Source organism: Lolium rigidum, chromosome 1 (assembly GCF_022539505.1).
Source record: "Lolium rigidum isolate FL_2022 chromosome 1, APGP_CSIRO_Lrig_0.1, whole genome shotgun sequence".
Classification (NCBI taxonomy): Eukaryota; Viridiplantae; Streptophyta; class Magnoliopsida; order Poales; family Poaceae; genus Lolium; species Lolium rigidum.
The window spans coordinates 290,269,741-290,283,899 of NC_061508.1; the positions used below are offsets into that span (position 1 = coordinate 290,269,741).

Here is a 14,159-nt window from a genome sequence, read left to right on the forward strand (position 1 = left end):
GGCGGCCTGTGCCGTGGACGGGGAAACGGTAAGTTTGTGCCGATGGAACAGATCAGTAGATTTGGTGTACGCCTGGTACAGAAACACATCATTAATTTGGAGAGACGAGCGGTTGGTAAACAGAAATGACCTCTCCCCGTAGGCGATACCGTTCCAGAAGCCGCGGTGGGTGGAGGAGGTGATTTGGGGGTCGACGAGCAGGGCCGGGGAGGCGGAGTTACAGGTCGAACCGTCGATGGATTTCCCTCTAGATCCAGTACCAGGGTATGTTGATTTATAATCCAAAGTTTAATTTCATGTTTTGCTTGCATTTGCTTCCTGTCTCCGATTATGTGGATCTAGTAGAGCTTGATTTCTGGCGTGTGTGCTGCAGTATGGCAGTTTATGAAGGTGCCGGCGAGAACTTCGATCCATTGTATCTGAATAGGGGAGATGTGGTGCAGCTCGTGGATGCGGAAGCATCAGCTGTGGTTGCGGATGTAGTGGCTCCAGCAGAGTCCGCGCTTGGTCTGAAAAGGGGAGCTTCTGAACTTGGAGATGACGCAGAGTCGGCAGGAGGTTCTGATGGGACCGTGAAGGAAGAATCCACTCAATCCGTGGTGAAGCCAGACCCGAAAGCGCCAGGATGGTCTAAAAGGTGTGCATCAGTTGGACTTAATTACCACAGTTTGTATGAACATGCATTTTTTTTGTGACATTTGTGATGGTTACTAGCATTAAGTAGTTACATGTTGTTACTGTGATTCCACAGGCTTAGGGTTGGCAAAGCACCAGCTGAGAGGACACCCTGCGCTAGCAGAATGGGTGCGCTGGAACAGTCTGTGAGGCAATTCGCTGAGAACCCGTCAGAAAATGTGATAAAGGTGGATTTAGGGATGAGTTTTGACTCCCTGAATGAAGCCTACGATTTCTACAATCTGTATTCGTGGGAGAATGGCTTCGGTATCAGATATGGGAAGAGTCGCCTTAATGTCGAGAGGGTGAAGTGTATGCAAGAGATTGTATGTGGATGCTCGGTGAGTACACCTGAACTTGAGTGTGCTTTTGCAATTTTGCAGAAGTGTTGTTCAGTCGCTCCCGTTGCTGACATTCTGTGTTCATGCAGGGGAAGCCTGAGAAGGAGCACACCAGGTCGTGCAGGTGTGAGTGCCCAGCTCTCGTGCGTTTGCTTCGAACGGCTGATAGTGGGTGGTTCATTGCAGAGCACCGGGTATCTCACAACCACTCTTTATCTTTAACGTGTGGAGAGAAAGTACACTGGCCATCGCACAAACACATCGATGTGTACACAAAGAATCTAGTTAAGCAACTAAGGGAGAATAACATAGACATTGGCAAGGTTTATGCAATAGTAGGAAGTTTCTTTGGTAGCATGGAGAATGTTCCTTTCACGAAGAAAGCTCTGAAGACACTATGTGGTAGGATTAGTCGTGATCAGGCGGATGATGACATACAGAAAACCATGAAAGTTTTCTCTGAGATAGCTCTGAAGGATCCTGACTTCACATTCCGAGTGCAAACAGACAGTGAGAGTCGAATAAAAAATCTAATGTGGGCGACAGGAGGTGGGCGGGCGCAGTATAAATATTTTGGGGACGTCCTGACATTTGACACTACCTACAAAACTAATTTGTATGATATGCCATTTGGTCTGTTTGTTGGAGTAAATAACCACTTCCAGAGTATTATATTGGCTGGTGTGATGGTTCGTGATGAGCAGGTGGAGAGCTTTGAGTGGGTGTTTAGAGAGTTTGTAGACATGATGGGAGGGCATGCGCCGCGCACTATTTTGACAGGTAACTACATCACTCTCCATTGATCAGTTCTGTGTTTGTTCAAAAAAAATCCCTGTCACTGAAAATGCTAAAAGTGTCTATGCCTATTGATGTCGCAGATCAATGCAGAGCGATGGAACTGGCGATTAGTAAAGTACTGCCAAACACAGCACACAGGTGGTGTAAATGGCATGTGCTGAAGAAGGCGAAGGAGTGCCTTGGTCCGCTGTACACGAAGAGGAGTGAATTCAGGCCAGAATTCCACAAGGTGGTAAACCATATGATCACAGCTGAGGAGTTTGAGTGTGCTTGGCAGAAGTTGGTTGAGAAGTACAACCTTAGGAACCATCCGTACATGACTCAACTGTTTGAGATCAGGGAGAAATGGGCTAGCCCATATTTCAGAGGAATTTTCTGCGCTAAGATGACTAGCACGCAACGAAGTGAGAGCGCGAACCATGTGCTGAAGACATATGTTCCCCCGTCATGCCCAATGCACATGTTTGTGAGGCATTACATGAGGATGCAGTTTGACAGAGATTCGGCAGAGTGTGCAGAGGAGAAAAGGACACGACTGGTTAGTTAGTTTGTTCATGCTGGTTTCTGTTTCCATTATGAATATGCTTGAAAATGTGGTGTATGTATGGTTATTTACATCTGAGCGCTATATGGTTTTATTCGCAGGCACGGCCGCTGTTGCGAGTAAATAGAGCTTTCGAGAGACATGCAAGCAAAATCTACACCAGGGCAATGTTTGAGAAATTTGGCGAGATCCTATACGAGGCAGGGTACTATGAAGTTGAGGTGGTAGATAATGGCAAGGTCTATATTGCGAAGAATATTCAGGCTGACAAAAGGGAGCTGTGGATGAAAGTGCGATTCAAAGTAACTGTGGCGGAAAACCGAGAAGCATTCGAGTGTGAATGTGGACAATTTGAACACATGGGCCTGTTGTGCTGCCATATACTAAAGGTACTGCTGCTGTTATCCTTGTTTGATATGTTGATTAAAACTTGTGAACGACTGTGCTAGTACGATCATAAATGGAATGGTGCAGGTCATGGATCACTTGGACGCGAAGGAAATTCCGGAGCGGCACATAGTTAAGAGATGGACAAGGGATGCAAGGGATGTACTGCCGGATCACCTTGCACATTACCAGCGGGACCAGCTCTCGAAGGGAGCGTTCACGTTCCGTCATTCTAACCTATACATGCAGGCGATGCAGATTGTGAGGATGGGTGACACCAATGTGGAAGCTTATGAAAAGTTGACCCAGCTGTTTAAGGATGTGGTTGTAGCAATGCAACCATACACGGAAAAACCGGACGGGATGGGTCTGGAAGAGCAGTTGAAGGGTAATGAAAAGCAAGGGCAGGCGCTGTCATGTAACAAAGATAATAGAGTGACACAATCGGAGAACGGTGTTGGTGCGTTGAAGGCACCACCAAAGAAGCGTCCAGCCGGAAGGCCAAGCAATAGCAGAGACAAGAGTCCTTACAAAGGGGTTAGCAAGAGGACACGGTTCTGTACAATTTGCAAGAGGCCTGGGCACAAGAGCACAACCTGCCCTGATAGGGGGGACCTGCCGAAGAAGCCTCGCCGGCCTGGTCGGTGCACGATTTGTGGAGTTGAAGGGCACCGGGAAGATACTTGCATAAAGCACCGGGCGCTAGAAATGTGCTGAAATTTTAGATGCATGTGATGGTGCTAGTTGTAATTGTGTGAATGTATTGAGGATTAGTTGAATGAGTAGGAGGTACTGTAGTGTTTGTTTTACGGACAACAGTTTTATTAGAAGTTGTTAAAACTTGAGTGTGATTAGCCTCTGTAATTGCCGGCACTATTATTTATACATTTAAGCAGTTTTGTTGGTTGTAGTGCTTTCAGTCCTAAGAGTTGAGCAATCATTTTTCAGAGGTGAGCATGCAGCTGATGGAGCAATGAAACTGGTAATTTTTGAACCAGAATTCGGGGTTTGGTTTTTGTTTGGATACGAACTATGGGCAGTGCCAGCAGTGAAAGATGTGAGTGTGAGTTTTGAATTTGTTTTGGTGACAGGGAAGTGGTTTCCAGAAAATTCAATGTGGTGGAACTGTGTGTGCAGCTTACCAGGAGTGGTTGGACACATGTCCAACAGTTTGGACAGTGCGTGTGCTTGGATTCAAAATTGAAAAGTGAGCGTGGTTGGATTCAAAATTTGAACAGGCATACTTGTGAAGGAGACACTGGAGGTATTTAAGGAGGACATAACACCTGAAGCCGAAGCAGAGAGTAGTGTGCTTTCGTACACGCAGTAGAGGAAGCTCAGCATAGCAGAAGAGAAAAGGGTCCGGAGGATGGCGCCTGCTGCGAGCTCGCTGTGCACGCATGAGTGCCTGGTTGCCGGGGTAAGTGGCTGATCGTGAGCTACAACAGTTGATTTGGTAGTGCAAACCTTTTGCCCTTCAAAGGTTGCTAATTTCTCTGGCTCCGTCGTTGATTGCAGGGTGGGAGCGATAAGAGGGGACCTGCTCGTAGCGTTTCTGTTCATGGAGATAAAGAAGAAAGTCCGTTCCCGGGTGGCAGTAAGGTGGCTGATGTGGATGTACCTGACTTGAAAGGGAAAAGTGCAGTGGCTGGAGTGATGGTTGCTTGTAAGGTTAGTGGCCATAGATCCTCTTCCCTTAGATCTATTGCTTCACTTAGGGGAGCAGAAAAAAATAACTAATTTTGTTTGCGGTTCTCTACAGGGTGCTGACGATGAAGCTGCATAGGAGAAACCTGATTTGGCCGAGGGTTTCGGTGAGCACGACCCGCTTGCTGATTCTACAGATGAAGAAGAGTGGCTGGAGTTTGAAGAAGGAGACGAATCTGGTGTGTTTGACAGTGGCTGCAACTGCGATGAGGAAGATGATGTCACCAGCCCACCGGAGAAGAAGCTCCGCGTTGAGTAGTCAACGATGGCAAGACGGTGGGTCCGTTTGAAATTATCTGTTGTAGTAAGCTTTGTCGAGTTGGTTAGGTGTGTGTTAGTTGTAGTAAATTCTGCGTGGACAAAAGCAGATGGAGTTGTAAAGCATGGTAGGGGTGTGGAAGTCAACATAGAACTAGTTGACTATGTTTATGTAGTAGTGATGCTTAATTAATCTAGATGCTTCGTACTGTGTGGACATGTTTTTATATGTTGCACGTGTGGTGGTGACAAATGATTACTGTAGACAAAACAGTAGTTAGATCATCAGTGGACCAGGCTCGATCGGGAGTGGGCACCAGGAAAGTACTTCTTTAATGAGCCTTTATGCGCGGGGATCGCGCGACATCCCTTTTTTTTGGCATGATGTTGTACTTTGGCTGGTACCAGATTCGATCCTTGCCACATGCAGAAGTAAATCTATGTCGTCATTGGTCCCAAAATGGCTCCTTTCCGGTGCGGAGCATGGAGAAAGCACTGGATCCAAAGTACGTGTTGTAGCATGACAGTGGATCGGAACTTTCTTGTTGTGTCCGGTCGGAAAATCCCGTGTAGGTGCTCTTGCTGACATTTGTTATTTTGGAATCTATTTTCCAGGAGCATGAAGGGTATTCGAATGAAAGTTGAAAATGTGTGTGAGCTATGTAATTTCATCGTGTTGAACTGACTAAGCTGGAACTGCTTTGCTGATACAGTTGTAGAAACGTAGGTTTGACCGTGTGGCCGTGGGTTGGAGCGTGCAGTGTGCTCGGAAAGGTTGGGGGACAGGTCCGGGCGGGAAAAAGCCCGCCATTTTACTTCCAACTTCTAGCAGAATATTCGATTTGGAACCATTAAAACAGCTAGCGAAGCAAAAAAGAAATGATAATGCGAACAGTGAACGCACAGTGCAAAGGAGGTAGCTGGTGCTTATTTACTCCGTCCCCCTTCCTCTCAAGAGCTCACATCGCCTCACTCCGCGCCGGCCACTAACAAGAAAGCTAGGGTTTCGGACCTGGAGGAAGAAGAAGCAGGGCCGAGGAGCTCCGGCAAGCGTCGGTGAGTTGTCCATCCCTCTATCCCTGCTACATCCGTGCATTGGATTGCGCATGCGAGTAGATCTTGCATATTCCAAGCGTATGGTCGTGTACTCATACATTCCTACCCCCAACCTTGGATTTTGTCAGGTGGCTGAGCGGCAATGGCGCGGCCGCCGTCGGCGACGCCGAACCGGGGAAGCTCGAATCGAAAGGAGCAGGCGGAGGGTAGCGGATCTGGAGCTGGAAAGCAGAGGACGCCGGCACACATCGATGGTGGCGTGGCCGAGATGGAGGAAGCGTTCGCCCGCTGCTCCTTCCGTAGTGGCTTCTCGGTGGCCGGAATACTTGGGATCGGTAGCCACATGTACAGGCATGTGAAGAGCACAGGGCTTGGAGCCCTACTAACCCTGAGGTACTCCGGCACGGTTGATCGGAAGTTTTATGCCGTTCTGCTCAACAAAGTTGAGCCAACGAGCATGACGCTACGGTTCCGTGACGGCGAACTTAGGAAGCTCACATGCGCTGATGTCTCTCGGGTCCTAGGGTTGGTTTCCGGTAGTAGGACCATTCCAATCAGGCCACCACGGCACCGCGCTCGAGTGGTAGAGCGGGTGCAGGAGCTCCTTGGGTTGGACGTGAGCAAGTCAGCTGCCATCACGGTGGATGACTTGAAGAAAGTACTGCAGATCTGCGGCGTAGGGAAGCTGCCGAAGAAGCAAGAGGAAGCAGTTAAGGTGGCGTACACTCTGCTTGTGTGCGCGACCTTTCTAGCTCCAAGGCAAACAACAGCTACGGTGCCTGAAGAGCTGCTGTCCTGCGTGCTCGTACCAAGCCGCATTGGTCAGTACAATTGGGGGCAATACGTCCTAGATCTGATAAAAGCAGAAGCAGAAAAGTTGCAAGTAGGTGTGGCAGATGAAGTTAAGATACTGGTGCTTGGAGGGTGCAGCCTGTTCCTTCAGGTATTTTGTTAATGGCCATGAATATCTCGTACAGTCCGTCGGTTGTGTTGTGTATGAGTGTTTAGGAAACATTAACTTTTGATTGTTCTGGACGCAGATGGTTTACCTCGACTGGGTGGATTTCGGCAAGTTGGGTGTCTTGCACAGTTTCGTGCCTCGAATTGGTTTCTACACAGCCGAGAAAGTAAAAGAACTAATCAAAATAGATGGTGATAAACGCAGATCCTTCAAGGTAATGGTTAATTATTTTTCTGGCTGGCAAATTGGTGTGGTAATTAGTAATGGCGAAAATCTGACTGGGAATATACTTTTGCAGACAAAGTCAGAAATGTACTTGAAGGGAGCAAAGCAGATATGGCACCCACTCTTGGAGTCACCGACTGCAATATTAGACAGGGTGGAGGTATGAAAAAAAGATCCTGCTGTAAGATAGAATTAGCACATGTAGTGCCTTAACGTGTTTATCAAATTGTGATAGTACATTTAGGAAAAATCTAAAGTCTTCATGAGTGTATGAGTGCCCAGGGGCAAGTCATATGTCTTGCTAATCAGCATTTACATAAATAGTGTGAAGGTCGTTGCAGAAAGCACGTGAACAAAAGTTCTTCTAGTTTCTTGTAGCACCTGCGGTAGAAGTGATTTAGCAGTACAACTTAGTTGTGTTATTGCAAAAATGCTCATGGAATTATAACAGTACAGTTAAAATTAAATGGAAAGGTTCATTTACTGTATAAGTGCATGGGTCCAGGCATATGTGAAGCTCTTTGCTGTAACATTAGGAAAAAAAGTTATGAATTTTTGTAGCATGTGCAAACAGTGAAAGGGTAGTGAAAGTACTTTAGCAGCTGAAATTAATTGTTGGTAATTGATTTGTGGGCAGGTGAAGGGGAAAGTTACAGCAGTGGTGAAGGAGGATGTGATGAGCATGGTGAGAGATGCAGTGGTTAGATATGCTTCTGCTGCTTCTAGCCTGCCAGCCGGGCATGGTATGGAAGAACAAACGGAGGTTGTGGACAATTTGTTTGCAAGCTTGGCGCCTGATCAGGCGTGCATTGTTGATAAGTTCGTTAACCTGCTGCTGCCTGAAAGTGAAGATGCAGTGGAAATTGCATCTGAAGGTACGTGTAAGTAAAATAAATGATGGGTACAAAACCAATATATCTCTGATGCAGTCTAAATTCATTGTATTATTGTAAAAATTGTGTAGGTGTGGGACGGGACATGAGGAGGACTGCAGGGACCCTGCAGATCAGGGAAAATGTTGTGCAAGATGAACCTGGTGAGAGCGCTGAAAAATATATTACGAATAGTCTGTGTTAAATTTAGAGAAATGAGTTGGGTAATCATGAAACAGCGGCAGGTCGTGTGCGGGCACCAGTCAGAGCCGAAGCTGTGCAGGGAAGACTTGACGACCGGGGGAAAAGGCCAATGGTTCAGGAACCGGACACAGATTCTTCGGATGAAGATGAAAGCATGCTCCAGCGAGATGCTCGTTTAGCAAGACGACTTCAAGCGGAAGAGATTAAACAAGGTTAGCTGCTGAGGACTCAGAATTTGATTTGTCAAATTTGTTTTGGTTCATACAAGGTAGTGGGAAAAACTTGATGTGACATTCCGTAACTGATACTACGACAGCTGGAATTACTGCCGGGGTTCCTGTGGCTGCTGGCATCGGAGTTCCGAAGTTGGCAGGTACACAGCAGTGGCTGTAGGTTGTTAATATGTTGTGCCATTGTGAACCTTTTTGAACACTGATTTGAACTGGATTTTTTGATTTGTGTTGTGTGTGCAGGTGCTGCAGCGAATTGCAGTGAGCAAAGGCAGTGGAGCGTAATCAGCAGTGGTCAGCAGCAGATAGTTGGACAAACAGAACCAGAGCAGCAGGGGGGAATATCTGAGGAGGAAGAAGGTGTAACCGAGGATGACATAATGTCGAACTTTGAGCTACCACCAGAGATTGCTGATGATGGAACCCATACGGTGCTGGCACAAGTGGCAAATGACATGGTGAATTGTCGTCGTGGTGAACGAGCAGATGCCATAGGATGGCTTAAGTTGGGGCCGAATGGACGTATGAGGATTCGGGGGAGGGTTTGCGATTGGATGGGAAGAACTTCCGGATGCTTTCCTCAAGAACACAACCAAAGGTCGGTACACAAGAAGAGAGACAAGAGGAAGAACTCTTTACTAGATCGCTAGCTTCATTGATCTCAACATGGTTACAAGTTCTTGTTCACTGAGCTCTCTGTGGTCTCGCGCTCGTAGGAGCGGTACCCCTCTCCTTATATAGGGGAGAGGGTGGCTTACACTGGAAGAAACCCTAAGGGCATCTTTGACTAGACAAACTACTTTACAAAGCTACTTTAATCATAGATGACACCGGAGTCCTCTTTAATCAGGGGCGCTGACGTCCTCCGGCTTCTTTGACCGTCATCCTTCTCTTTACCGTCAGCCCTTCGTCTAAAGTTACTTTGCTTAGCTCATCTTTGTCTTCTAGCTCTGGGAGAATCTTTGACCAGTCCTGCCGACGAGGCTCTCCTTTCCGGTATCTTCTTTACCGGGTTCCGGCATACCCCTTGGGGATACCGGCCTAACTTTGCTTTCCCAAATTCCTACCGGGCTTCCGGTAAGAACATTAAACCGGTATCTCGATGGCTCAAACCATCCGGTTTGGCATGCCTTTGGCATACCGGGGTCATCCCCCAACATTAGTCCCCGAAGGCTGGTATAGTCCGGCGGATTCTATCCAACGAGACCATGCCGAGATTCTTACGTCTTTGGATACCGGTTTAATTACTCATGTCTTGAGCTTAGTTCCGGCACCTTTACCATTGTTCTTTCTCTTCTCTTTGCAAGGCTCGTTCCGGCATCTCTCTTTTCCGGTATCATGTGTCTTTACTCCTTCCTCGGCGAAGTCGAGAATATCTTGGGCCCCGCGCCTGACAGAGACATGCGCACTGTGACTGTCGCGCCAGTGTCAGTTGTCACTTCGTTTCGACTCCCGCGCGCCCATTTAATGCAACGCAGCGGATCCCACTACCTCTTCGGGATCCTGTGTGCGCCTCCGTGTGGCTCCCCATTTTCTCGCGTGTATTCCCTCGCCACGTGGCGGCCCAAGGCGCGAACCGTCGCGGGCCGCGAGGCGAACCGCCGCGGCCCAGCGGTTTCCTGCCCACCTTCTCTCTCCTTTATAAACACAACCGCCCCTTCTTCTTCATCTTCTTCGCATTCTCCTCCTTCGCGCACAGAGCTCCACGCCTTTGCGCCTCCGCCGCTCTCCGTCCGCCGTCGCTCGTTCAAGCTCCGGCGCCCGGCGAACTCACGCCGTGCCTCCGCCGGACTCCGCTGTGCGGAGATCTTTGGCAGCAACTTCATTGCTCCCGCCGCATTTGTGCTTCTTCGCGAGCTTCTCCGCCTCGCCGTCGACGGTGCTCCCCGGCGACCGCAGGTCCGCTCCGCCGCCAGCAAACACTTCCTTCAGCGACTCCGCCGCTTAAGGTTGGTACCAATCTCGTTTCACTCGTCCTCTGCTTGCTTTCCAGATCTTGGGTCTTTAGTGTTCTTATTTCCTCTTTTTCTTTGGTTTTCTTCTTACTCGTAGATCTTCACGCGGGGTCCAAGTCGGGGATTCTTGTTTTTTCGCCTCCCCTTGCAATGTCCGACGAGGAATCCTCCTCTCGCATCTTCTTCTTCCCTTTCTCTCAAGCGCCGTAGACCATCTCCCGGTGAATCCACGGCTTCGGATCCGATGGAGACCGATTCGGCAATCGGCGGGAATCCGGTAGCCATCAAGAGTCCGGTGGCCACCTAGAATCCGGTAGCTTTAGCCAAGCTTCCGGTAGCCCAACCTCTAGCAGCTCCGGCCAATCTTCGGCGAGGAGCCTTCCCCAATCACCCGCGGAGCTCGGATGGGTTCCGGTGTTACCGAGTTCGAGATCGATTGGTTATACCGGTCTCGACGGATTCCGGAAGGAGTTTCTTGCCGGATTCCGGACGGCGAAATCGAACCGGACCCCGAGCCCGATGAATATGTTGTTTTCCTCGCTCACTTTGAGCGCGGCTTCGGCCTTCCTGCCTCCCCTTTCTTCCGTGAGTTTTTAGATTTCTACAAACTCCAACCTCACCATCTTCTGGCAACGCCATCTTCTACCTCTCTTGCTACGCCACCTTCATGGAGGCCTACATCGGCATTCGTCCCACTCGCGAGACGTTTGCCCGCTTCTTTGCTCTTCGGATCAATTCCGTTCGGGGCAAGGATATTCCTAAACCCAAGCCCCCGTTCGGTGCGGGTCTTGCATTATCGGCTCCCGTCAAGGGAGCCCCTTTTTAAGTTTTCCGGCCTCGAATCTTGCCGGTTGTGGCAAGGGACTTTCTTCTACGTGAAGAACAGCGGCCGCGCCGATCTCATCGATCTTCCTCCCTTCGAAGCGGGGCCCCCAGCAGGACCAAGCTGGAGCTACAACCCGAAGTCGATCACGGCCGAAACCAGCCGGGTGGTACGCTTCTTGACCTCTTTGAAGAAGGAGACCAAGATCTGCTCGGATGATATCATCCGCACTTTTATTTCGCGCGGGTGCTTCCTCTAAAGCGCCGCGCACATAGGATGAGCGAGATGTACGGCCCGGGCGATCCTACCAAGATCACGAGCCGTCCTCTTAGCAAAAGGGATGTTGTTCGCAAGGCTAAGCAGATTTGCCAAACTGCTATGCCATCTGATTGGGAATGGGGCCTCCTTCCCCTCAGCACTGATAACCCTCCGACCCAAGAAGTAAGGGATTATGCGACTGGGGTTGTTTTTGGCCGGTAGCTTTCTGCTCTTGCTAATCTTACTTTTTCTTGTTTCAGGCCAAGGACCGCTTCCCCCTTATTGAAGCAGAGCGGCGTGGACCTTGCCAGCCTCGCGCCCTTGACTCCTTTGACCCGGATCCCTACATTTTCTGGAAGGATTTGAAGATGGGCAAGACTCCGGCAGCGCACCTTGGTCGGTCTCCGCCGAAGCCAACCGGGTCTGCTGACGACTTGACCACGCTTGAGGTATTTTCTTCTCCGGTTTCTTTTACCTTCCGTTATCGCTTTCCTGTGAATTGCTTCTTAGCCAAACTTGATTCATAGATCCATGAGCGCGTGCCGCCCCTGCGCGCCGAGGCCGGCTCCGAGTTCGTGGACAAGCTCATGGCCCAGGGCCAAAAGAACAAGCAGCCGGCATCTGATGCCGGTGCCAGCCAGGCCCGTCCCTCCAAGCGCTTCCGGACCGAGCCCCTGGGGAGAAGCAGGTGGGCATGCGTCGCTACGGGCGCAAAGCGATGCCAACCTCTTCCGGGTAAGTTACTCATTTTCCGGCTTGCCTCTTTTTCGCCAAGTTCTTTTTCCGGTTTCCCTTTTCCAACCGTCTTTCTTTCTTTTTCTCAGCCCTGCGCTCAAGCTTGGCCCAAGACAATCGGGCTCTGAAGACTCCGCAAGGACTTCAACCCCTCCTCCTCGCTCAAGCCCGGCACCATCTGGTGCCGGCAATATCTCTGCCTCCCTTTCGGGGGGCACAACAAATTCGGGGCGTGCGGCCCCTTCATCATCAGATCACCGCACGGAGGAGGATCCTTCCTTCCCTCCGAGACACCGGGACACCGGCGCCAGCAACATCGGCGCCGGAGAAGAAGAAGCTGTCGGGCGGGCGGAGCCTCCTGCTCCTCCCGTCCTTGAAAAGACAACTTCCGCGCCGGAATCTTCCGCGCCGGAAGGCTCCAACACGGGTGATGCGCCCAGCGCTCCCCAGTCTCCACGCACCCTCCTGATGCCGCCGCCAGGTGCTCCGCGCGCCAAACCCCTCGGGGCCGCTCCTAGCGCGCCGCCGCCCAAGCCCTCCAAGCTCATCAAAGGGAAGGCGACGGCCTCCAGCGCCCCTTCCGGCGGCCAGCAGCCCTTGGTGCTGCACGTCGCCAAGGCCGCCAAAGATGCCGCCACGAAGGCCACCGGCCTCCTTGGCCGCATCACAGAGTTCAAGCGCCAAGGCCGAGACCTGGGGCACCTTCTGCCCTATGCCCAAAAGTGGAACGCCGCGGACATGACTCCGGCGACCCGCGGCCTAGGCAAGGACAGGCTGCCGGCACCTGACCCTGTCGGGGACCGGTCTTCCGAGGAGCACTTTATGCGGCTTCGCAGCGCCGTTAAAGAGCTCGACAGCGCGTGGTACGACTCCACGAACAATCTGATGGTATGTTTTGCTAACTTGTCTCAATCTTTACCGGTTTCTTCGTTTCCGGCTTTGTTTTATCTTTTCTTTGGTTTCATGCCGGTTTCTCTCTTGTCTATCTTCCCGGTCCCCGAGTTTTGTGGTGAGAGCGCAGCTCTTAGTGCAAAACTTAACTTAAAAATTTAGCGTGAAACCGGCACTGCCAGTCCCCGAGTTTCGGGTTAAATACCTTCTTCTTAGCACACAATTTAACTTGAAAACTTAGCGCAAAACCGGCACTGCCAGTCCCCGAGTTTCGGGTTAAGAACCTTGTTCTTAGCGCAAAACTTGGCTTAAATACTTAGCGCAAAACCAGCACTGCCAGTCCCCGAGTTTCGGGTTAAGAACCTTGTTCTTAGCGCAAAACTTAGCTTAAAAACTTAGCGCAAAACCGGCACTTGCCGATCCCGAGTTTCGGGTTAAGAACCTTGTTCTTAGCGCAAAACTTAACTTAAAATCTTCTTTTTCTTGAACAGCTCACGGCTGACGCTCGGAAGGCTCTCTTCGAGGAGCTTTTATGGGAGCATCGGGAGCTCGCTGAGGCACACGACAAGTGCCAAGGTAAATTTTTGTTTTGCCGGCATCTTCCTTACCGGAAACCTTTCCCTCCTAACATTCGCAATGTCTGCTTAACAGTGATCCCGGAAGCTTCCATTGATGCTCTTAAGGAGCAGCTCGCCACCGCCCAACGTACGATTCTCTCCTTTTTCCTTTAAACTTGGTTTCTTTTTCATTTTTACTAGTATAACCTTGTTAACACTTTCTTTTCCGGTTACAGGGGAGAAGGACCAGCTCATCCGGCAGCATAAGGAGGAGCTGGACGCCCTCAAGGCCAGCCACCGGGAACTCAAGACCCAGCTCATCCAACTGGGTCTTGACCATGCCAAGGCCCTCGAAGCCGCTGAAGCTGATGCAGCGGCCAAGATGGAGGAGGCTACGGAGGGCGCCGGTAACGCCAACGTGGTGCTGCTTGGCTGAGGCTGGAGGAGGCGGCCAAGGGCCGGAAGGGTGCCGAGGAGAAGGCCGCGCGGCTGGAGGAGGAGCATAAGGAATGCGATCAGTTGATCCTGCAGACCGACACCCTCGCCCACCGTAAGTTCTTTTATTTTACACTTTGACTACTGCATATGAGCCTTTTTTCCTCCGACCCCATTTTCTTTCCGTTATCTTTCCTTCCGGTCTTTTTTTCTTCCGGACTCTTTTCCTTCCGGTCTCTTTTCTTTC

The 14,159-nt window shown here is 50.3% G+C and overlaps 1 protein-coding gene across 1 annotated transcript; it reads left to right on the top strand.

Annotated features, from left to right (window-relative positions):
• Positions 1–235: 235 nt before the first annotated feature.
• LOC124660019 (protein FAR1-RELATED SEQUENCE 7-like) lies at positions 236–4,711 on the top strand. Its single transcript, XM_047197824.1, has 11 exons — positions 236–264; positions 374–637; positions 752–1,016; positions 1,106–1,796; positions 1,895–2,352; positions 2,460–2,747; positions 2,833–3,163; positions 3,657–3,727; positions 3,837–3,923; positions 4,264–4,416; positions 4,532–4,711. Exons 1-11 carry the CDS (start codon positions 236–238, stop codon positions 4,709–4,711), a joined length of 2,817 nt encoding a protein of 938 aa, XP_047053780.1.
• Positions 4,712–14,159: the final 9,448 nt, after the last annotated feature.

Coding starts and splice junctions, on each gene's coding strand:
- LOC124660019 (XM_047197824.1), top strand. CDS start 236: ATGGATTTCCCTCTAGATCCAGTACCAGG. Junction 1,017..1,105: donor AGATTGTATGTGGATGCTCG/GTGAGTACACCT, acceptor GTGTTCATGCAG/GGGAAGCCTGAGAAGGAGCA. Junction 3,728..3,836: donor CTGATGGAGCAATGAAACTG/GTAATTTTTGAA, acceptor TTTTGGTGACAG/GGAAGTGGTTTCCAGAAAAT.